The sequence below is a fragment of the Taeniopygia guttata genome, chromosome 2, assembly GCF_048771995.1.
Source record: "Taeniopygia guttata chromosome 2, bTaeGut7.mat, whole genome shotgun sequence".
NCBI classification, from domain to species: Eukaryota; Metazoa; Chordata; class Aves; order Passeriformes; family Estrildidae; genus Taeniopygia; species Taeniopygia guttata.
In genome coordinates, this window is record NC_133026.1 from 95991313 (window position 1) to 96016307 (window position 24995).

At 35.2% G+C, this 24995-nt stretch overlaps 1 protein-coding gene across 2 annotated transcripts in view; it reads right to left on the reverse strand.

Moving 5' to 3' along the window:
- Positions 1-24995, reverse strand: part of DOK6 (docking protein 6) — a 240954-nt gene that overhangs the window by 33766 nt on the left and 182193 nt on the right. Inside the window, exon 7 of one of the 2 annotated variants that reach the window (XM_030265926.4) lies at positions 5836-5953. In XM_030265926.4, the coding sequence (XP_030121786.1) occupies positions 5836-5953 (118 nt within the window). Of the gene's footprint in view, positions 1-5549; positions 5954-24995 lie in introns of those variants that run through there. The other variant, XM_072924474.1, reaches the window with a different exon arrangement.

Consider the following 24995-nt stretch of genomic DNA (forward strand, 5'->3'; position numbering starts at 1 on the left):
ATAATTTCAGTGATTTGTCAGCATAAAAGTATTTCAATTTGTTTGAAATTACAGAAATGAATTGACAATCTCTTGGAATCTAACCATGATAACATACTTAACACAAAATCAGATAGTCATAGCTAAAGCAGTCCAGAATTATTGGTGAAACAATTTAATAGAAAAGAGCAATTTTCAGAAAATTGATCTTTGACAAATATTTCAATTTTCTCTTTGATCTAGTGGTGCAAACCTTTCTTCTTCCAACAACCCATGACCAGCTAAAAGCATCCATAGAAGTGGTTATGCCAATTCTCCCAGTACACTCATTTTTTCATTGCACTGCAGCCCTCATGACACACTGCAATACTTGAATCTTAAAATACAGCAGAAAGATCAAACGACTGTAGCATAACTGTAATGAGTCTCAGGCAAAGTCAGAGTAAAGATTCCTGGTGTTACTTATGTTAAGCTGGGGGCAAAGCTTCATTTGCTTCTCACGCTAATCACGAGTGAGAAGCTATTGTCATCACATACTTATGAAGTCCTTAAGCCAAGAGATTTATAGCTAAGAATCTGTGCAGTTTGCACTGAAGAACTTACATTTGTTGGGTTTTGGAGGGGAGAGGAGGCAATCAGCCAATATTTAATTGCTCTCCTTACACCATTTGGGCTTTCAGTTTTGAGAGTATAGCAACTTCTATGCTTTCTGGTCTGGCACAGAACAACCACATTGACAAGTAGTCTCACTGAAGGACCATGTCCTGAGAGAAAGGGCACCAAAGTATTGGGCTTAAGTGAAACCAGGAGGTCTGAATTTGACAGCAAAATATGCTATATTAATCATATTTGGCTTCCCACCTTCCTCTATTTTTCATGGCTCATAATTGAAACAACCTCTTAACTCAGCAATGATTTATCAGAATTAATGGGAATATGTCAAGATACTCTTTAGAGCTTGTCAGTAATGCTCTTGGTTAGAGGCAGCAATCAGTGTTGAGCAAAATGAAGTTCTTTACTGGTTTCAGAGTAAGACACATCCCACTTACAATGTGCCATTTAAAAATCACTCTAGTGATGCACTACTTAGCACAGAAATTCAAAGCTCAAAAGGAAAGGATAAAATCTACTGCATAAGACTTGAGAAGACACGTAATACAGTAATTTTAAATAATGTAGCTCCTATGCAGTTTCTACTCAGTAAGTATCTTGTTCCAGGTGTCCTTTATTCATATCTCGAATTTTATAGCCTTCATTTACTAACGTGAAGGTCTTGATGTGATTCAGCAAAGGAAATGGGAATGTGGAAGGCTATAAAGCTTTTCAGCTTTAGCCGCTGGTAGACACTTACTGAAAAATTACTGAGCGATCAGGTTTATATAACAGATATATTCTAACATTTTGTGTTATTCACATTGTTCAGGCACCAAGATTAGATGGGGAAATGGATTCCATACTCTATTGCTGGGCATATGAACAAACAGTGGAAATGCCAAAATGACGAATGCTCTCCCATTCATTTTACATACTTTAATTTGTAGAAAGCTACAGAAGCCTGCATCAGAATTTCCTGCAGGATTAGCTTAAGGAAGGTTGAACAGAATGATTCAAATCCCTCTAAATATTTAGCAACTTGAATATTCTCTGATTATTTTTAGTGACATATCAGAGTTTCTACTTTGAAAAGGCTGGAAAACTGTGTAGATGGGTTTTTCGTATGTGACTTTGTCTCCCTTTTATGCACAACACCTTTTAGCTGAGCAGATTAACACTACATATTATTCTGCTTAAAATATATAAAAAAAAAAAAAAGGAAAAAAGGGTGAGTTGTCATCTAACAAGGCCAAAAGACAATGTGCATTGCAGGCTTACTCACTCAGATCACAGAGGAGACATAGCTTCTGTCCATTTAGGTTTGCAAAACCAGCCTTATGTTTTTTGCGTCTTTATTGTGACATACAAAACGTAATTGTATATCAACAGCAAATTTCCTTCAGACTTCATTTGAGCTATTTTTTATTTCTGTCTGCTTATGGTTTTGGCATGTGCTTAGAATCTGAAGTCCTATTTCATCAAAGATGATAGTTTTATTTCTCAAAATTCCTCACCAAGTTTAGAAATACGACTCTTAGCAGGCTTCTTAGTATTTTTCCATGTCATTTAATTACTTTGATATAGGTTTACAACAAACTGTGGTAACAATTTGTGATAGAGCAAATAAAATTCATTACAAGCAAATTGTGATAAGCAATACTGTGGGAAAAAAACCCCTTTAGTGTTCTCTTTTTAGAAGAAACACATAAGATGTTTCTGGTGTAATTCTTATACAAATATATGTTCCTTCACATAAGTACTCTCATAGAATGAATAGCATTGCCTTTGTGGGTAGGTGTTCATTATTTTGAGTATGGATAGCAAAAGCCAAGTCCAAAAAATGAGGAGAAACCAGATCAAACACAACAGGAGTGACTGAAAGCGTTTCTTAATTTTGAATTTCTTGGAGAAAGGCCAGGCTGTAATTAGATTTTCTGAACATAATTTCCCCAGGGATTTCAATAACTGCAATACAAAAAGCTAATTAATGTTTCAATAGCAAAATTCTATTTGGCCTTATTTATACAATAATACACAAACTGACTGTGTTTAACATTTGTATCATCCAAACTCTAAAGGGCAAGAACTAGAGTTCTTCAGGTAGCTGAAAATTCAGTCTGCAATCTTTTTTTTTTTTTAATTTTAAACAAATTTAAAGCCCTAAATGCAAAAAAAAAAAAAAAACCAAAAAAACCCACCAAAAAAAAAAACCCAAAAAGAAGAGATTAATTCTCCTTAATATCTTTTGTTGTATAAAAACTCATGTGTTTTGTCAGTCAGTTTTTAATATTCTGTGTTACAGCGCTAAATGTTATGGTAGGTATAAACAATAAAAACTGAATTACAAGGAAACATACAGGGTATTTCTTTACATGCTTATATGGCTCATATTTTTTCCTTCTTCATCATGACTTTGGTTAAAAAGGTTACTCTTGAATTCTCATTTTTATAAATTTTTAGATCTTGATGTATGATAGCATAACATATCGGTGAATGTTTGTCTTCTATTGGGCTCAAATTTTTTTAGAGCTGTCAATTATTCATGAAAACATACAATTCATGTATGTCGTACTCATGTATGCACAAAAATGGTGTAGAGCTCTTTTTCTTCTGTTATTTAAATTAATCTTTGATAAAAAATATTTAAGGACACTATTTAATTTCTGAACTGTAATTAAGGGCAATATTTGGATTACCAAAAGAAACGAACCCATTTTGTTTCAAGGTATTTTGTGCAATTTGTGTTACTTTAGCTCTATTATTCCATGCATTAATCTCTACAGGTCTTTACATGTAAGTATTTTCATGGGCTAATGGAGCATAATAGACCCAACACTCATTTATTGAAGGGCCTTTTTTCATCTGAAATGTAGTTTACAAAAAAACCAAAAATCACAAAACCCACTACCTTCTTACTCCATAGCATATTCATTATCAGATCAGCACACACTACTAATTAAGTTAAATCTGACTGCTAAATAACTCCCAAAGAGCCAATTTATTTAAGGTAGTATGAACACATATTCATTTCTTCCTGTACATCACCAGCTGTTATTAATTAAATTCCAGTCACTTCAGACTGTAAGTTTGAAATAATTGCCACTGTGGAAACACTTGGACATAGCAGTGAGCTCGGCTACTACTACTGATATTGACAGTCACTTGGATATAGATAGACACCACTTTGTTTATTTCACTTTGGAGTTTGTGAGATATTTAGAAGCATGTGGGGAATTTTCAAATTTGTTTCTTGAATGTTCAAAGCTTTGTTGTAAATGCCCATGAAGTGCAGAGCTAAGTTCAATGTCCCTTATCTGAAGAAAACGTCTCCTCCCCGAAGGCGCAATGCACCTTTTGAAGCTCAGAGGAGATTATGGCAACAGAAGGTGATTCCTCCCTCTGCAGCAGCTCCTCTCAGCTGGCTGCTCTGCTGAGGTGAGGGCTGAAGTGATGCTTCCAATCTGCTTCCTTGCTACCCACCTTCCACCCACATCTACGGAGCTCCTGTGGGCTGATGCTTTGACAACCCTGCAGTGCAAAGGCTGTCGGTATGACAAGGTATTAGGAGGAAAAGGTGTGCTTCGTACCCACTTCACTTTCTGTACAAATTAATTGTTTTTAATTAGTAATTGCAGCAGAAGGTTCAAAGAGATTTTCATTACAGATAGTGAATGGTAGTCTTGCATGGAAAAGTTTTGCAGTCAGAGTCTTCTGGATGCACTTCCTTTCCCACTGGTAAGAGTGAATCAGTCTCCCCTGAAATCAGCTATATTTTCTCAGGTTTCAGTCATCATAGTACATGTAGGAAAAATGAAAATCTTAAGTTCTGAAGTATTTATAAGCCCCATGTTTCAGTGGAAATGTGGATAAAATCTGCATATTTCCAGAAAGAAAAATTCTTACATTTTTAATAATACACTTCCAGTATGTTGAATCCTGCACAGCTAGGTGGTATAAGTATTTTAATTATTACTTTATACATAAAGTTTTACTTTCCTTTATTTTGAAGGCCATTTATAAGGAAGAAAAGATTGTTGAGAGTGAATATAATACATTTACTATCTTGCTGATGAAGAAAAGACACATCAAGGACACAAGAAGAAGAAATCTAACATCTCTACAAATAAAATTATTTTTTTCAATTCTTATTGTGTCCATGAAAAAATATCAGTGATATGATGAATATTTGTAGGGTGATGTACGAGTATAACTTTTTTCACAAACAGCTTCTGGAAGATTATTTTCTTTTTTCCATTACTGGTATTTAAATGTAGAACTATAGCCATTATTAAAAATTAACTTTGCTCTATGGAAAATGATGGGAAACAAATGCTTATACCCTTTAATGACTCACCCACTGAATGCACAGTTCACCTGCTGATTTTAATTTATGTGATAATTCACAAAACAAAGCATTTAATGTCCTTCCTTTATATACTGGATTCCACTCATTTTAATGAAAATATGTACAGTCTCCTTGAATTGGGTGCTGTTGTTTGTAAGCAGTTTCTAAACTCCTATCTAAATGTAAATTGTTTATGCAAACAGATTATTAAGAGAGAACTAAAACGAAATCCTTAAGGCCTTTAGAAATAATACAAAGTGCTATGTTTACAAAAGGTTATTTTTAAAAGGGTCTACATTTTAAATATAACAATAATTTCATTTTCCTAAAAGATACAAATCAATTTCAGCTTAAGATCAGTGAATCATCATCATCAAGTTATTGTAATTATAGCATTTAAAGGCTTTAGCAAATCTAAACATATGAAAGAAAACCATAGACAGAAGAAGATTTGTTGAAGGTCTGTAAGTTAGTTGAGTCAACAGTTCACATATATGATTTGCCAAGCAAATTTACCAAGAATAGCTCTTCTTCCTAGAATTACTCTGTTTTAATCTTGCAACTCATATAGCCACTTTATGTAGATTTAATTAGGCACCCTGAGGTTGCTCAAATACTTGCCCCATCTCATTGGTAGAAAATACTAAAACAACCTGACATTCATTAGCTACTGAGAAGCTACATTGAGCCAAATTGTCTATCCAGCTTTATGTGGTGATTCTAGAAATAATTTTCACCATTTGTTTACAAAATGACTAAAAGAAACCTGTTTTATGTAAATCTGGGGATCCTGCTGAGGATCCTGACAATTGATAAATGAAATGGAGAGAAAATAACCAGTGCAAATAAAACGCAATTTGCATGAATTCTGGTAAAATGGAAAGAAGCTAATGGGTATGGCATTATAAGCAACTTGCCTTGTAAACTGTAGATTTCTCCAACGCTGTTCTGCCGGGTGATGTGATGCCAATATGCACTACGAGGAAGTGAGATCGACTTGGATAAAGTCATTGGTTCAGACAGACTGGTCTGGAGCTAAAAACCAAAGCAAACATAAATGGAAGGTCACCTATAATTACACTTGATAAACAATTGCAAAACTGTAAATTGAATCTATGTTGTCATGAACACACCATTTTCTGAATTACCACAGATTTTACACTGTCATTTAAACTGTGTTATAAGCATCAGCACTGTGAATCCTCAGGAAAAAACTGCAAAAGTGTATCTGGGTCTATAGGTTCATTAGCAGAGGTCAATAATAGGACATCAAAATATGTCCCTATTAATCTACAGCTATTCTTCTTGCTGTAAGGGTTTTGCTATATACTTCTTTATGATAACGATGGATTAACATATGTCTGAATTCCAAAACCCCTCTGCAATCACATTTCCTTTTGATCATTTAGCCTGCATATTGGATTGAATACCCAGAAAGATGCTAAGAGTGAATCTGAGACAACCAGCAGAGAATTAGCAATGGAGACTCATTAATCTCCTAATCCTCCTTTGAAGGGGAGGCATCTCATCACCAGTAGCAGGCTCCAGCTTCAAGAACAGATTTTCCTGGTGTGGGGGACTTTATATGACTGAATTTGTGAATTGCATGGTAATTCTCTGTGACCAAGAGCTACCGCACAGAAACCTGACAGGAGAAATGTCAACTTTATTAAAGAGATCTCTGTCTCCAACAAACTATTGATGTGATTAAAGACAAGACAACACTACAGAGAAAAATGAAAGATGAAGAATTGTGCATTCTGGCAAACTCTCTGGATATTCCTGTTATGCTTTCTGTGTCTAGAAGAAAAGAGAATGCACCTGCAGATATTTCGTATCTTTGGCTTTACAGAATATAAAATGTGATCAATAATTTTTGGGATCTAACAAATCACCATAACGATGCAAGCATAATTTTCTCAGAGGATGCCTGAAAAGATCAATACTGAAGGATCAATTATGTCTGAATATTTTAGAATGAAAAACCTCTTTGTTTCAGGGGAGGTACCAGGATAGTACTCTGAGAGGGTGTGCCTAGAAACTCATTTGCAGAGAGTCCAGCTACAGAGCAGAAGGTATTAAAGGTTTGGATCACTTACTGCAGGTGTAGTCATTAGTTCTTAGGGATTCCTCATTGAGAATCATAATGCCAAATTTAAAAATGCCCTTTTTAACTGTACAGACTCATATTATTCTGTAATTTAAATGTCTTCCTCTTCCCAAACTAAATCTATTTTGAGACAGTATCCACCCAAATATCTAAAATTATTTAAATTTTAAGTAGTAACACAAACTAATGCATAGAATATATTTTGTTTCAGATCAATCTGCTGTAATTACTTCTGTTGCTGTTTCCTTGAGAATTGTCATCAAAATAACTCCCAGTCTACAGCTAATGTCTTTTCTGCTCATTTACAGCCAAGTATTTAATTTCATTTGTCAGTGGTGCAGATCATCACTAGAAGCTATTTGATATGAAGTAGAGAGCTTGCAGAAGCATTCAGTTCATTAAAAAAGAAGTTTGAAAGCATTATCACAAGAATTCCAATTTTAGGGAGACTTGGGATTTTAAAATTTATTGATATGCAGAATTTCTTTTATTGTAGAGATCAGGACAGTAATAAACCCTCTATATTATTTTACCAAGTTCGTATAGCATGCGTAACAAGGGTAATTTTACCAAAGAAGAAAATTACATGAAATCATCCAACTTTAGTTTACCAATGATTTATCCATTATTTATTGACTCAAAAGGTAAATCAAAGGCAAAATCTTTTTCTTAGTATGCATTCTGAAAGAAATATTTCCAGTAAATAGAATCACTTTGACTGCAGTTTATTATCTCAAAGCTAAATCCACAGACTGAATGGAATACACGGTTAAATGTATCATTACTCCTGATCTAAGGTGATTTACTCCTTCCTGATCTGAGCAATAGTGATGCAGAAGAACTTTATTTGCACACATTAGAGATCTAGGAGAATAATAAAAAAAAAATCTGTTCTCATTATAAAATAAGGTAAGAACTGCTCTACTGCAGAAGATGCGCTGCAAGCATTCACAATACTTTGTTTCTTCAGATTCTCTATCTAAGGAACAACTTCTAATATCACCTTTTGGGTAAGAATTATCACCATATGCTAACTGCAATAGGGCCAGATAAACCATATTTCTCTGGAGACTCCATAGAGAAAAAAAATGCAATTTCTAGTTTATTACAATATCATCCTCAGAAAAAAACCCCAAAAAAACCCCCAAACTTTAAAATAAAATATCAATTTTGGTTTTGAGACTTTAAAATAGAAACATAAACCTTTGGATTTGAAGACCTCATTACCTTGCATATCATATAAAGGATGATAATATTAATCCATGAAATTATTTTTACTCAATAATAGACTAGCATCAACTATAATTTTTCTTTTATTCTTTATTATCCATATAAAACTCACATTGTTGATCAAATGTAATTGACAATGGCAGAATGCTTACTTCTACAAACTGCTCTTAGTAAAAATATTCCTGTGTTCAAAGAAAATTGAATAATATATTGACAGAAGCCCATTTTCTCTGGAGAACATTTTACATGCTAAACTGTGGGTGTTTCAGATTAAAAAAAACCAACTTGAAACCAAGGTGAAGAAAATAAATAAAAATATCCATATAATCAATTTTTCATATATTACTAGATAGCTCTTTGCTATATTAATAATTACAAGTTAAACTAATATCTAAAGTACAGAGATCTACTGTTACAGAATCCCTTTTCCCCAGGTATAAATTAAATTCTGGTAGCTAACAAAGTTAAAATAGAAAAACAAAACAAGCAAACAACTTGTAAATCAGAGAAGATTAAAAAAAAATGTCTAACTGTTAAAAAATTAAGACACTCAGGTTCAAGACCTCTGGTGTTCCAGACCAGTGAAAGAGAACACATTTATAAGTTCAGAGACTTTGTCCTACATACCCTTCCCTTTTGTCTTTTTACTATGCCTCATTAAAAAACAACTGGCTACTCCTCTACAATTTTTTGAAGCAGCTAATGCAAACAGAGAACTTTTCACTGTGGAAAATCAAGTAAATAACCTTTAAAATTTCTTCTTTTCTCAAAGCAGGTAGACCATCCTGCACAGATTTATTATGGTCCTTAATTTAACAGAAATGCAACAGTTAAAAATGTATTTAAAACTTATTTCACCTATCCCATTAAGCCTGTTTACCATGAAGAAAATTAAAACAACATCTCTGAGTCTGGATTTTTTCTTACATAACAGGCCAATATTCAGCTGTTTTTTGCAACACCAACACATTTTTCTCAGGAGCTGGCAAAACAGGTTCAGATGCATTAGCATCAACTGTACACAAAGGACCCATCGTGACAGAGGTAGCAAAGACACATAGAAGAAATAAACATTTCTCTCTGGGAATGAATTTGAGATAATTCTGCTCCTCTACTTCACTCTGGTCACATCCCACCTGGAGTACTATGCCCAGCTCTGGGGTCCTTAGCTTAAAGGCAGGAATTTGCTGGAGCACATCCAGAGGTGGGACTGAAAACTGATCAGAGGGCTGGAACACCTCTCCTGTGAAGACAAACTGAGAGAATGGGGGGTCAGACTGGAGATGTTCAGGGAGAAAGTTTCAGGGACACCTTATTGTGACTTTTCTGTACTTTATGGGGGTCTATAAGAAAGATGGGGCAGACTTTTTAGCAGGGCCTGTTTTAACAGATCAAGGAGTAAGAGTTTTAAATTAAGAGAGGGTAAATTTAAACTAGACTTGAGGAAGGAATTTTTTATGATGGGGGTGGTAAAACATTGGCATTGGTTGCCCAGAGAGATTTTGGGTGCCTCATCCCTGGATACATTCAAGGTCAGGTTGGACTGGGCTCTGAGCAAACTGGTCTAGTTGAAGAAGTTCCTTCTCATTGCAGGGGGGTTGGACTACCTGGTCATTAAAGGTCCCTTCCAACCCAAAGCATTCTCTGATTTCATTGAGGGTTGTTTTGCTTCTATGTTCTGGTCTTAATAGAGGAAAGTAAAACCAATATACCAAATTTGACTTGGCTACAAATATTTCTCAAATCTGATGAGATTTCAGGAAATAAAAACACATAACCTAGACTTTTTTTTTTCCCAGTTTATGAGGTAGAAAGTGTGAACAGAATTAGAACTTAGGTGAAAAGTAGAAATGCATACATCAAAAACATATTAAATCAGGGAATTTTGTGGTAGGCATATAAAACCCCCAAATATCACTGAAGCATTTTGTTATCTGACAGGAAACACATAGTAGTTAGGCTTCATCCATTTCCCCCAGAATCTGTCTGATAAAATACCTTTCATACAGTGAACATTACATTTCTTTCCTGTATCCAGATCTAATATCCAAAGCCGTAATATCCAAAATATTGAGCTGTATGAAGTTTTTGCTTTTCCAGTGACAACTTTATTATTCTTATAGGTCTATTTGATTAAAATAGAAATTAAAAAAAAAAAGAAGTTTATTAATGTGTCACTGTAAGAAGTTTCCCATATTTTTCATTATTGTTCTTTTATGAAAGTCTTAAAGAGTAAATTTTCTTTTAATTCCCATAGGCCATCGCCATTGACTTCAATAGATTTGTTACTCTGATACCAATAATGAATACAATTCCAAAAATGGAGCCTGTTAACTGTATTAGGGTTCTGAGCTTTGATCTTTTTAGCATATTATTCTCTCTGTTTTTTTTTTTTTTTCCATTAAAAAGTCAAAACACTGAAGGTGACAGAAAATACATTTGGCTTGGGGAGACAAACTGAGCAATTTATAGCTCATTCCATATTTTTTTTTTTAGTCTACAATAAGAACATTTTGCTTTTTACAGATATGCTCAGAAAATAGGCTAGTTTATTATGGATAAAACCCTCTGTCTCATTGCAAATTCTCATTAGTGTCTTTAAACAAATAGCAAGAGAACTAGGTCACAGAAGACTAACGAGAGTTGTAGTCTAGAAATATGAATTGAATATCATTATTTAGAGGTTTTCTCCTTTCCAACTCTAAAGAAGGTTACTTTGTGTGTTATGCCTTGAAGAGAAAGAGGGCTTAAATATATTTCACCTCACAAGTGTCAATTAGCTGACACAGACGAATTTCACTGGTATCCACAGTAAAAAGATTACTAGGCCTTAAGAATCACACAGTAGGTAGCATCAGCTCAGGTATAACCTGAGTTAGAGAAAAAAGCCGGAGAAATGTTTTTGGGTTTTTAAAATGAGTTTTCTCATTTTCTTATCATGAGCAAAAAAAGGGTATCATGTTTGTCTTTTTTGCAAAAGCAGCAACTGTTGTCCTGGATTCAACTTTTATGCTATGACACATAGATCTATTTTACAAAAAACAGTTCTCATCCAATTCTGTAAAGCAGACTGATCCTTCATTAGCACAGGTTTGCCCATGTTTCTTTTTAAATCAATTCTCCTGCTCCAAACAATTTTCCAATTTGTCATTTTGAATTCTGTCTCTTCATTGATCCGCTTCCACAGTGTTATAAATGTAAGATCTGGAAGTGTAATAACTAGACTGAGCCTTGATCCTTCTTCGGAAATGCTTAATAAAACTGGATGCAGGACACAGTCCCATTAAATACCAGTGAGAAAATTCTTTCCCTTGGTGATGTGTTACTAATACTCCTTAGTTATAATTTTTCTGTAGCCCTTTTGTCACAATCAGTTAACTTGTTTAGAATACAGGTTCATTTTTATATGTATTACTTGTACTGTGTTAATTACTTAAATATGTCTACTATTAATATAATAATTAATAGGTATCAGCATAATTTTTATTTGCTATGCACTGCTTTATATTTCTGTTTACAGTTTTATCCAGCTTGCTGCTCCTGATAGAATACATAATATTGGAAAACCCCCCACTGATATATGAACTCACAAGTCTTCTGAAAAAACTTGTAAAAAAGCTACCTGTAAAAGTTATTTCAGCCTTTATAATATATTCCTAGCATTAAGGTTTTCAGTAGCGATTCCAACCTTGATTTTACCTTTTGGAGAGCAACTTAATCAATTATGGACAAAAAATTTAAAAATCTAAATAGTAACACTTCTTTATGGTGCCAGGGTGATGATTATTCTTTGGTGATGGAATAATATAGTGAATTAATAACAAAGCAATGGTGGAAGAAAAGTATTCTGAAGGGAGATTCAAAGGGGCTAATTGTTTTTTATATTATTCCTTGCCACATTATGAAGAGAGAAATGGTAGACTTTGCTTTTTTTCGGGTGGAAGTGTGTTGGGTTTTTTTCTTTTACTTTTTCATTCCTCTAAAAGAAGTTCATAATAAATCAATGTTGCAAGACAGAAGGGATTAATGTTGGAAGAAGATGAGATACATTTTACAGTGTGCTGGGGTTATATATGTTGAATGTCAGTAAGGTGAGTGTTTTCACCCATATTCCGTCATAAAATTGTGGGTTTGTTCCTTTTGTGAAAGGAGTTCCCTGGAAACTATAATAATTAGTGTGAGGGTAGAAGCTCAGGTTCTTACATCTTTCAAAGGTTTGAGCCATTTTGCTATACATAAGAAATACTTTATCCATTTTTCATTAAATAAAACCATTCACTTAATAACATGGGAGATAATGCCAACATGGAAAGAGCTGAGACTATTTCAAGGCTGGCTATACTGCAGGCCTTAGTGGAAACAAACACAACTGAGCTAATTTATTTTTTTTAAGAAATACATGTATGTATATATAAATATATATATGCATAATAGATAATCCAGTATTGCACAGAAGTTATTTGCAGATATTGATGTCCTTTTTGTTGCTGCAAAATATGAGCCAGCTATGTATGCTTGCAGCCCAGAATGCCAGCCACACCTGAGTGAGCAGGTCAAAGGAAGTGATTCTCCCTCTATTCTGCCTCATGAAACCCCACATGGAGCACTGCTTCCATCTCTAAGAACCCCAGCACAAAAAAGACAGGGACCTGTTAGAGCAGGTCTAGAGGAGGCTGTGAAGATAATCAGTGGGAAGGAGCACCTCTGCTATGAAGACAGGCTGAGAGACCTGGGGTTGTTAAGCCTGGAGAACGGAAGGCTTAAACTCATCAATGTTTGCAAATACTTGATGGGAGAGCGCAAAGAAGCCCTCTTTACAAAGAGTGCAAAGAAGGCTCTTTACAGTGGTGCCCAGTGACAGGACCAGAGACAACATGCAGCAACTGAAACACAGGAGAGTCCCGCTGAACATCAGGAAACACATTTGCTGTGAGGTTGAATAAGCACTGGCACAGATTTCCCAGGAAGGTTGTGAAGTCTGTCACATTGCAGATATTCAAAAGACATTGGTACATGGTTCTGGACAACCAGCTTCGATGGCACTACTTGAGCTAGGGAGTTTGGACAAGATGTCCCTTCCATCCTCATCCAGTCTGTGATTGTCATTTCCAAAATTATAGAGAAGGTTTTACTGAATAGGGAAGAGCCCCAGATCTGTCTTCTGAACAGTGTAAGGATAAGTCAACTGAGGTGGATAACAACAAACTGAAATGCATCAGTTAGAGAGATCAAAGAAAGAGACCATCAACAAAGACTTGTCTTCTTCATTTTGGAGCAAGTTTTTTCTGGGTAATTCAGTCTGAGAGTTATGGAGTTCCAGAAGTGGCTCTTTTTTTGTCAAGCAAGTACTAAAAATAGTCAGGCTTGCTATCAGTGCTGACATACAAGTCCTTCCTCTGTCCTCATTCCCCTGTCTTTCACTCTCCTTGCTCTGCTAAGTACTCCTTGCTTTTACAAAGCTACTAGAGTCGGACCTCAACCTGAAATGCTCTGGCAAAGTCTTCAAAGTATGAGATTTTTCTCATGGAATTACTTGCCGAAAGATATGACATATCTTAAACAGATATTTGGGACACTTGAAGTCTCAGTGTTTTACTTGAGAGTACTATAATGACAGCCCTTCTGACCCCATAGAAGTTTGCTTTAGAACTGGTGTGGTAGAAGCCATGGTATGAAAAATGTCTCTTGGTGGAGAACAGACTCGAAAACCTCTCTCTAGCATGTGGCAAGACAGGTGAAATATGAATGAACACAGACTGTCCCCCGTTGGGAGAACCCCGCTTGAATAAATTTGGGGCTGAAAACTGGGTTTCTAAAAAATGCTGCAATCTATATTCACTGTTCCCTGCACAGTTATTTGACTTCCATTATTTCTGATAAAGCAAATTACTTGGACCTCCTGAGATCTCTCCAGTTTTTCTTCTATTGTCTAAAACAAATCAGTAGTTTCCAATTACACATATTTGTGGAAATCACATTTTTTTAGCTTCTTCATTTAAGGATACAGAAATTACTGACCAATGAACTTGAATAAAATTACAGGAAGACAATTTCCTGAATACTTTCTGAAACAGCAATCATCAATAACTTTTCATGAATATTCCTCACTAAGCTTATCAGTGCGTGACTCCAGTATTCAGTAATACGTAGTCTGTCCGACCTCTACTTTCTGACATTTTCAGAAGTTAGTTTTATATGTCATACAAAGACATTTCAATTAAAACCAAGAAATAGCAAACCTAGAATACATTAAAATCACTACTATGTAGTAAAGTCTTCTCAGATGACTCTTTAATATCTTCCCAAAAACACGGTTTCCTCCTTTTAACTAGTTACTTTTAGACATTTGAAATGTATCTTGAATCACACATACTGGGACTAGTTATATATATGCAATGCACATGATTGTAAATTATTACATTTTAGCTTTGAAACATACTTTTCTTTTTTGGGAGGGGGGAGGGAGTTATATGCCTGTACATATGAACACACAAGTAAGTGCATTAATTTAATTTAAGAAAATCTATTCATTAATAATTAAATATTTACTTCAAGAGCTGCATGGGTTTAATGAGTTTTTTACAAATCTAAAAGCAACTGAGAAGCTGGTATAATAAAAATAAAGGGCTATTCTTTTCCACTGTGTGTCCTCGCACACAGGGATTACACCATGATCACGTATATAGATAGATACAGCCAGAGATTTCTTGATATTGTTCTTTTAAAATTGAAAGAAGTGATAATTAAAAAGCAATGCATACACTTCTAAATAAAAATATATCAGGTATATTTGGAAGTATTTGGGGTTTTGTGGCCGAGAAACAACTTGTGAGAGACATGATTCTCTGAATCGCAATTCAAATTTTTGCTTAAAGAAGAAAGAAACCAGTGAAATTTTTGCTTCCTTACTGATGTGTATTTACTAATATAGTAATAGCAGCTTCAAATAAGGAATTCAGTTTGGAAATGAGAGACAGAGAAGTGTTCATAGATTGCTTTATCTTTCCCCCTTTCTTGCATCAGTCCAATAAATCCTACCATTAGCAACCTTTCTTTACCTAATTCAATTTTCAGAAAAAAGCCAGGTGTTTTTTTTCTGCTGGCAAAAGTTGCTTGGCATAGTAGAAGTTGTACATACATGACCACATGCCATATAACTCAAGCCTTTTCAAATCCATAGTTGCTATTTAATGAAACAATTCTTTCCCTGTTTCAGCTTCACAAAACAAAGGAAACAGAATTATACCCGTTGCCACGGAAATCTGTACCTCCGTTGCTTTTTTTCCTTGTAAAACAAAATGTATGGAAAACTGAACACCAAACAATATGTGGGAGCACATCACAGAAATACCGTAATTTTACAAAGGATTCTACAAAATGTCTCAGGTAGTAGCAATTGCAACTTTTACCACTATATTCTACAAGGAATGATTAAGAATAATGAAGAGAAGAACCTTTGCTGATATAACAATGGATTTTGAATCACAAAGACTGTAGAGATGCGCATTCAACAGCCAGTCATATGAAACCATATGAATCTTGCCTGGCAGCTGTCTTTATAGAAATAGATTCTGACAGACTGAATATGCTATGAGACTAGCAGCTTTTACCCTGAGACAGTCATAAGAAATAGAGAAATAGATGCTTCTGCCATAGCATGGAAAGTCTTCATTAATTCCTTGCTGCTGAATGCTGCAGAACTGAAATATTTTTGAAAAATCTATTCCCGCAGTTGAGATGGAACAGTACTTCATTACATTTAACATCTTCACCACCAATGTGGGCAGTGGGACAGAATTGATTCTTAGCAAATTTGGGGATGACATCAAACCAGGGGGAATAGTCAAACACCCAGACAGGAGGGCTTTTATTCAGAGGGATTTCAGCAAAGCAGAGGGAAAGGCTGACAGAACTGTCATGAAGCTCAGCAATGAGAGATGTCAATGCTGCAACTGGGCCAGGGCAACTGCTCACAAGTACAATCTGGGGACTGACTTGCTAGATAAAAACTTTGCCAAAAGTAACTAACTGTCCTGGTGATAATGTGAATGACCAACATATCTATGCAGTGATGGAGGCTAATGACACACTGCACCACATTAGCAAAAGCATGGCCAATATAACTGGAGAAGTCAAATTTCCTCCCTATTTGGCAATTTAGAAACTATATGGGGAAGCTTAGCTATGTTCACAAAGTCTTCAGGTCTGGGCCCAGGCACAAGAGAAACATCAAACAGGAGAGAGCCTAGCAAAGAACCTCTAAGAAGCAGAATGTGATCAGTGATGCTGGATTAAATGTCTAATGTTTATTCACCAAGAGAAAGCAAAGGCTAAAATAAATCTAAACCCAATTTTTTTTTATCTCTCTTCTGAAAAATATGTTGCAAAGAAGACTGGTACCAGAGATGCACAGTGAAAGGACAAGAGTCAACAGGTCACAGGTTATGGCAAGGGAAATTTGAGATAAACTTATGGAAAAAGTCCTTCACAGTGTGAACAGCCAAGTGCTGGAATGAGCACCCATAATCTGCATCATTGGGGGTATTCAAAACTTGACTGGACAAGACCCTGGCTAACTTTATCTAGTTTTGATGTTATACCTACTTTGAACAGGCAACTGGTGAGCTGTCCACCTTTCCAATGACAGTATTTTTGACCCTTGCAATGCCTATTTTTAATCCTATATTCAATGGATTTGAAAATTTGAGAGCTAATGAGATGTGCTGTGCCATCGAACCAAACTGACATTTTGCTGACTGTAGTAGCTGCACATCTTTGTTTAACACAGCTACTGTGGTCAGTGAAATGATGCCAAACCAGCAGTACAGGGTCTACAGTCCCTACTACTTCTTAACAATTCTCCTCAGCTAGATTTCTGCACAGCTGATAAATAAAAAATAAATGCCATGGCTGGCATCATATAGCATAAGAACAGCAACCCACAGCTGAGAGAAAAAAAGAACATACCCAATCTCTATCTGGATAGGCTCTTATAAATACACATTGAAAGACTGCATGTACTTGCAGTACAGGAAAGTTTCTGCATATCAGATATGGCTTTTTAAGATGCTCAGTATCTCTTGTCTTCAGTCTAAACATAATCAAAGAAATGATAAATAATTTTCACGTTAAAATCCTTGTCATCTTTATAAAAAGGAACAGAAGTGGAGAGAAAACACAAAATTAAGGCACAGGCTGAACTTCACCTAATTTTTGTCCTACCAAGTACCTGATGAGGCAAAGCACAAAAAGCACAGGAGAGAATTACAAAATAACTTCAGAGCTGTTATGAGAATTTTTGACCCCTTCTCAGATTATTACTTTTTATAATTCTCCTATTCTCTGAAAAACACAGTGCCACTCTGTAAATCATCAATAAAGAAGTTTTCTATTAATCAGAGACAAAGCCTTAACTATTCCCTTGAGTGATATAAAGAACTACTAAACAGTTACTGCAACAGAGGAAGGCCTTGCTTGACAAGAGACACAAAATGATGATATAATTCAAAAGACTGATGAAAACCATGTGAAAAATACCTTTTTAAGAAGATCATTCTTCTGCAAGTAAGTAACTGACTATGATTCAGGATTTGTTTTGTTATTTTGTTTTTGTGCTGTGCCTAGCATACAGCTGATTATTCTATGACCTTGGGCAATTCATGTACAGCTGTGTTTGGCCTTAATCTTTCTGTGCCTCATTTTACTCATTACTATTAATATTATAATAATACCTGTCTCCTGAGAGCACTGGATAACTTCATCAGCTATTATTTTTGCTAATAATAATAGAAGCTCTATAGTTGCTTCATTTTATAAGAAACAGTTTTCTGAAAATAGCAGATATGAGATTAATACTAAATTAAGCCCCCTGGTGAGGTGGTTTGAGGATTATTTTTTAGTAATACATAAGTCAACTTAACCTGCTTCTCTGTTGAGAGAGTTCAATGACGTGAACCTACCAGCACAGTTACACAAGTGAGCTTGTTTGAAGGCACAAGATACAAAAGAAAACTTCCCTTCCATATTAAATGCTTCTCTGAGGTTAGTTAAGGGGAGGGCTGGGCTTCAGTCTGACATGCAACAACCACCACATAATTACAGCAGCTACTCCTAATTTATAGCTCATATCACCCACAGCATTTAGCAAGCAGAACTGCTAAACAAATCATCAATTTTGTTTAGAGAAAAGTTCTTTGGCTCTTAATTTCCTGCATTTCTGGAAACAAATATGAATTTTAGCCTGACAGTAGCTTTCCAACTACATTGTTATCTTTGTAAACATGCAGTATTTTGCAAAGCACAAGAAAAGTGAAAAAAAAAATTACAAATTTGCTCATGTCACCAACCTTCAAATCCTCTTATATTCAAATGCAACTTTGTAAAGTTGAAATAAATGATATCTGACTTTTAAGAAATAGCTCTTTAAAAAGAGCCCAGAAATGTAGATAGGTGGCTACAGGGATTTTAAAAGTGCTTAGATGCTAGATTCTCAGGAGGGTTTGCATCTTTGTATTCATTACCATGAAATCATCTTTGCCCTGTTGCATTCAAACAAGCTAACCAGACCATGGGTGACTTAAATAGAATGTTCACAGTGCAGCCCAGCTGCATGCAAACATGTAACTGAGGTGAACAGGGAAAAGAGCGTTCATAGGTTTCATGTATGCAGCTTCAGGATGGATTCATAGGATGGAGCAGGCTCCATGAAGATAAAAAGTTGCAGCATCTCACTTGTGAGACACCTGTGTGAAGCTTTTCATATAAATTGTGGCTGAGCTCATAGTTTATATTAGCAGGAAGGCAGATTTCAATCTGAGTCTTAGGTAGCATGATGAACAAATGGTTAAAAGAACATGGCAAGAGTATACAAAATATTCCAGAAATTTTTAAGGAGAAAATAATGAGAGTAATTTCTTGGTAAGGATGCCCATCCATGTCCTAAGGTACTTGGGATTTAGTCCATAGGAGAGATTTAGTGTACATTTTTGCATTCAAGATCATCTGGCCCTATGGCTATGCATAAGAGAAATGTCAAAACTGTGTTAGACAAAGGAAGAATTTAATTTTTCCCATCATACTCTGAATGAAAATCCTCATGACTACTATCATTTTGAAAACATTCAGAACTCCAGGGCAAGTTTAGTTTCCAAATGGCAAAAAGGCATTCAAATTACATCACTAGCTTCCAAAATATTTGACACACTCTTATATAAGGATTTCCCAGCTCTGCTCTCACCTACCCACACCACTTACCTACACACCCCACAAACCTTTATGTTGTCTGCAGTGTTTTTGACATGAAGAACAGCTCTGTCCCACCCCCATCACTTTGTAGGAGCAGCTGTACAAACCCTTTGTTGCAATAGTAAAGACTTTCCTTATTCCATAGTTTCATTCAAATACGCAGCAAAGCTCCAGGAATGCCAGCCACCTAGAGTTCCTTGGAGAATCTGGACTTTACACCTCATCTTTACACCTCTTCCTGACTGCAAAGTGCCATGTAGGGGCGCAATGCAACCCTGCAGTTCACAGAGGAATAGGGGTAAAAAAGGTCTTGACTTGGTAACAAAAAGATAAATGGGAGACTAGTGGCTGTGGAAGTTTGAATTTCTTAGTAGGATTTCTTTTAGAAAGTGAATGACACTGTCCGCATAGTTTCTGAATACTGCTGCAGTATTTGGATGTGGCTAGTAGTCCCTGAAAAAATGCCAATAAAATAAGTCTACATTCAAGGCAATATTTTCTTTAAAATGAGGAAATAAAAGAGGTCTAATTGAAAGAATCATTAACTGTCACCCAGCCTGAATATCCACAAATTTCCTGCTTTCTTATAAAGTGGTGAATGTTGAAAATAGATTTGCAATGCAAGTTTAGGGATTACTTCCTCCAAGTATACACAATTTTCTGAGCCTGAAGGTTAACAAAGACTCTGAAAAAATTCTAAAAAATATTCTCATAGAAATCAGAGTAAAGATTATATACTCAATGTCGTTATATGGTTCACTGAGTAATGAACCATGAATTTTATGGAAAATTACTGCTACATGTGGGAATTGGGTTTACAAAATTAAAACCAAAAAGTACACAGATTCCAACTTAAGAGAAAAAAAACACAAAACAAATTCAAAATTCTTAGTGTTGTTAATCTTGGCAAAATTTATAGATAGTCTCAGACAGACTAACCACTGGAATGTTCCACTGTCCCACTCCAGTGTTCCACTGGAGTTTTCACTGTGTCAGGGGAGGCTTAGAGTGGACACTAGTTAGCATTTCTTTTCTGGGAGGATGGTCAAACACTGGAACAGGTTTCCTAGAGAAGGAGTCAATATCTCAAGATGGTCAATGTTTAACAGGCATTTGGATAATGCCCTTAAAATTGTGCTTTAACTTTTGGTCAGCCCTGAAGTGATCAGGCAGTTGGACTATGTGACAATTGTAGATCCTTTCCAATAGAAATTCGAGAATTCCTTTCCTATCCTATCCTATCCTATCCTATCCTATCCTATCCTATCCTATCCTATCCTATCCTATCCTATCCTATCCTATCCTATCCTATCCTATCCTATCCTATCCTATCCTATCCTATCCTATCCTATCCTATCCTATCCTACCCCAGAAATAAGCTTCACAGCACTCATGAAAACCAAGTAAGCAACTCACCAGCTCTGTATTGCAATAAAGCAGCCAGGTTTTTACAAGGTTATAAAATCTCTAGGCACACATTATACAGCAACACCAACACGTTTCAGGGAATTACAGAACAATATTCAGCTAAGTATGCATGAATAACTGACCTGAGGCTGTGCTTTAACTTGCATAAAGTACATGAGTTCATGAATCATCATATGTATTCAGAATCTCAGTACTTGAGCTTACACGTAATTTGGAAAGAGAAGAAAACATACTAAGAGACCAATGCGTCATGACATGGAAAGGTCTTTGAATGAGGTGTAGAATTTTCTTCTCCTGTTTCTCCTTCAGGAATTGAATCAACTTAAACACACTTAGGCAGAATTACAACACAAAAGAGTTTTGTTATACTAAGTAAATTACAGTGGTGAAATTAAGCCCAAAAGATATATAAAATGTATTTAGCTAAATATTCCATATATTCATATGTTCAGCACCATCCACTAGTATTTAGTAAATTCCCCTACTTTACAACTTGAAATAGTAGGTGATAGGCACACCATTGCAAAAAGACATCAATAAAATCTGTAAAAGTCAAAGCTCTGAAGATGCAGTGGCAAATGTAGAATACTTCAAATTGAAACCATCATGTTAAAATTTAGAATATTTGATGTGTTTGTTGATATTTGATCCAGTAATGTTTGATGAGTATGCATTTAGCTTGTGATCGGGTTTGAAACAAGTAAAGATACAGTACAGACTCACAGAGCAAAGAAAAATTAAAAGTTCACTAATAAACTCATGTTGTTATTTCCTACAGGCTCCCAGTTGTTTTTTTTTTTTCCTGTTTCTAAGACAATTTACATTAATACTTTTTTACTCTATTTACATTTTTATTACTACTGTGTCTGACAATACTGTAATTTATATTTATCAGACCAGTCTTGTGAAATACCTTCCTCATCCTGTTCCTTGTAAGAAAAATAAAACTACTCTCAGTCTTATTTCTTATCTACCTTCCTCTTTGACATCTTCTTAAGTCCAGTTTCATTGCGTGATATTTGTCTTCTTTGGTACATTCATTGTTTCCTTGCTAATAATGTATTTTAAAAAAATAATACATAAACTCATTGATATTATCTCTTTTTTTAAATAACAGAAATCTATCATGATGACTCTTTCACTTATATTAAGTTGAATTTTAAAGACAAGACTTGTAAATAATGAGACTAGAAATATACAGATGCAATGTTTCTTAAGGGTGTTTATCTTCTGGGAAATGTTAAAAAGATCACAATCTAAAATGGCTTTTAGCTCTGCTGTCTAAAGTAAAATAAATGTTATAGGAAACTTCCAAAGATAATAAGTTATGAAACTTGGGCCATTATCATTTATTTCTGCATTTATACTTCAGTCGTACTGATTTTTGATTAAGTTCAGCTGCCTAACATCAACTTCAGTGCTATCTTATTTAGGCTTATTGTTTTACATATTGTAAATTTTTATTCTTTTGAGAATACATAATAAGTTTTTACTGTCAGCTCTTGAAGGAAGTAATTGGTAGAGCTACAAAGGTATAAGTATTCCTCAGAATTCTTCCCTCATATATGTAGTCCTAACATAGGAAATCTACAGCTCTTAACCTCCCATTTTCTACCCTTCAACAACAGTGAGCCCAGAAGCTACATTAGAAGTGTTTTCAGTGGAAGTTAAATGGCAGAAGATCAAAGCTGGCATTAGAAATGAAAATCAGAGATTAAAATTCCAATGCCATGTTGTCATCCTGGTGTAGAGGTTAGATAGACAAGTGCTGCGAGAACAACTGTTCATATGCCCATGTGTAAAAACCATCTGAATACTGATTCTTTAAATAAAGATCACCAAACCCAACATCATCTCCTGATGGCAAAGAGGAGGATACTCAGTCTTCTTTTAGATGAAGAATTTAGGAAGGATGAATTATTCTTTTACTTTCTCTCCTCAGGATAGGACAACTGAGAAGATCCAATGGTTTGCTGCTGCCTCTGTAAGCCAATTCCATTTGATGCACCTGAAGAAGCCTGCTCCTTTTAGGTAGGTAGTTTTGTTTTTGGTGTTTTTTTTGTTTGTTTCTTTTTTTTTTTTGGTTTTTTTTGGTTTTTTTTTTTTTTTTTTGGTCAAACTAGCAAACTGAATTGGCTCAGTCAGAGAAGCCCCTTGGTTAAGAGAAAGGAAATGGAAGGAGCTTGCAGTCCAGTCTGGGGACTGGGGAGGGGTGATGGAGCTGGCTGTTAGACACCCAGACATGCATCTTCAACATCAGACTACAGCCAGTGGGGGAATACAGGTCATTCCTGTTTTTGCACAGTAATTTGAAGACAAACAATCCAAACAGACTTCTAAATGCTACAGAGGATAAAACCCCACCTAAACAAACCAACAAGGGGTCAGAAGGCAGAGAGAAGGGGAGGGACAGAGGAAAAAACAAGAGGTTTGTTCAGGTGATAAAAGGAAAGTTGCTGACACTCTAATGTGGGTAACACAATAGCACTAAATAAAAGCATGTAAACAGAAAGTCTGTCATTGTTCTTTTTAATTTGTTAGCTTGGAGCTAAAACCACTAAAAACCACTGCAATATTGCCCTCTCTCCCACAAAACTACTGCGAAACAGAATTATCATCTGTATTACAGTGAACCATTGAAAAAGCAAAGATTGAAAAAAGTGAATATACAGGTAACAATTTCCCTGAAAACACTTTCAATTTAAGTACTAGCATTGGCCCAAATTTTTTATTGTCTCAAACAAAGCAAGCATAAAACACTATCAGTCTGCCAATGCGACATTTCAAATTCAATCAAGAAAACCACCTGAGCTAACTTAGATCAATGTCCACTTTGCTGAATTTTTTGAATAAAATCCAGTCTGCTTTGATCTCAGTAAAACCAATAACCAGCTCAAATCCACACTCATGCCAGTGACTACTGATCTCATATTTCAGGTCTTTCTTCCAGTGTTATAATTCAAAAGAAGATGAAAGTGTGCACATGACTGCCTGCTTAAACTGACTTGGCTTCTCCTGCTAGAGGTGGCAAAGAGGCAGATTTGGTACTGTTCAAGCTGCTACAGAACATTTTTGCTTCCAGCCCATGCACTTTAAAAGGTAATGGGAAGAATTAATTTCCTTCTCATGTCTCTCTCTTATTAACAGTTATCCAGCATGTTGCTTGGCCTGAGCAAAAGATTTTTTAGCATAAAAATGAATTTATTGTTTTGCATTCTGAAACAGAATTTTTGGATGGAGGGACTTCCATAAACAGAATAAATGTGTCCTGTAGCTCAGGCAGAGGCCATACCTAAATACCTGCAATTGCCTAAAGGCACTATCTTTATTCTTCTGCCACAATTTGTTTCTGGGGTTTTGTTTAGTGTATTTTGTACTTTGGGTTTTTTGTTTCTGTTTTTGTATTTTCATGGTGATGTACTTTGTATATTTGCTTTGAAAGGTAATCATAATCTATGTAGTTTATCAAGGTTGCTCTGGTAAAAAAAAATCACTTTAATTTCTTTTATAATCAGTATTTATTTTTTTTACTAGATTATACTGCTTTTTAATATTAGATATTATAATCTGGCAAAAATTAAATGAAACTCCAGTGTGTTCATTACTTAAAACCTATTAACATTTAGGATGGAACATAAATATTCACAGGAGTCCTTTCTAAAAAATTATTTCCAATTATTGGAAGGAAGAAGTAATGATTACTGTTGCCTATATTTTCTTTTTCTGAATTGTACAATAATGGGTATAGCATTCACCTTTCTATACTTTAAAAAAAAATCTCATATATATATATATATATGTATGAGATAAAGTTTTTAAGTATATCTGTGTATATATATGTATATATATATATGTGTATATATATATATATATATATCTAAGAGTTAATTCAACACTTAAACTTGAGCTGCTCATTACAGAAAGGGTCAGGAAAGAGCAAAATCCAGGTACAGATAAAAAGATCAAATGTCAAGCTTTGGGAAGGCCCACTAAATCCCTGATTTAAAATATTCTTTTGCTTGTATTTCAATTTCAGATCTTATGTTCAAAATACACATAGTTGTT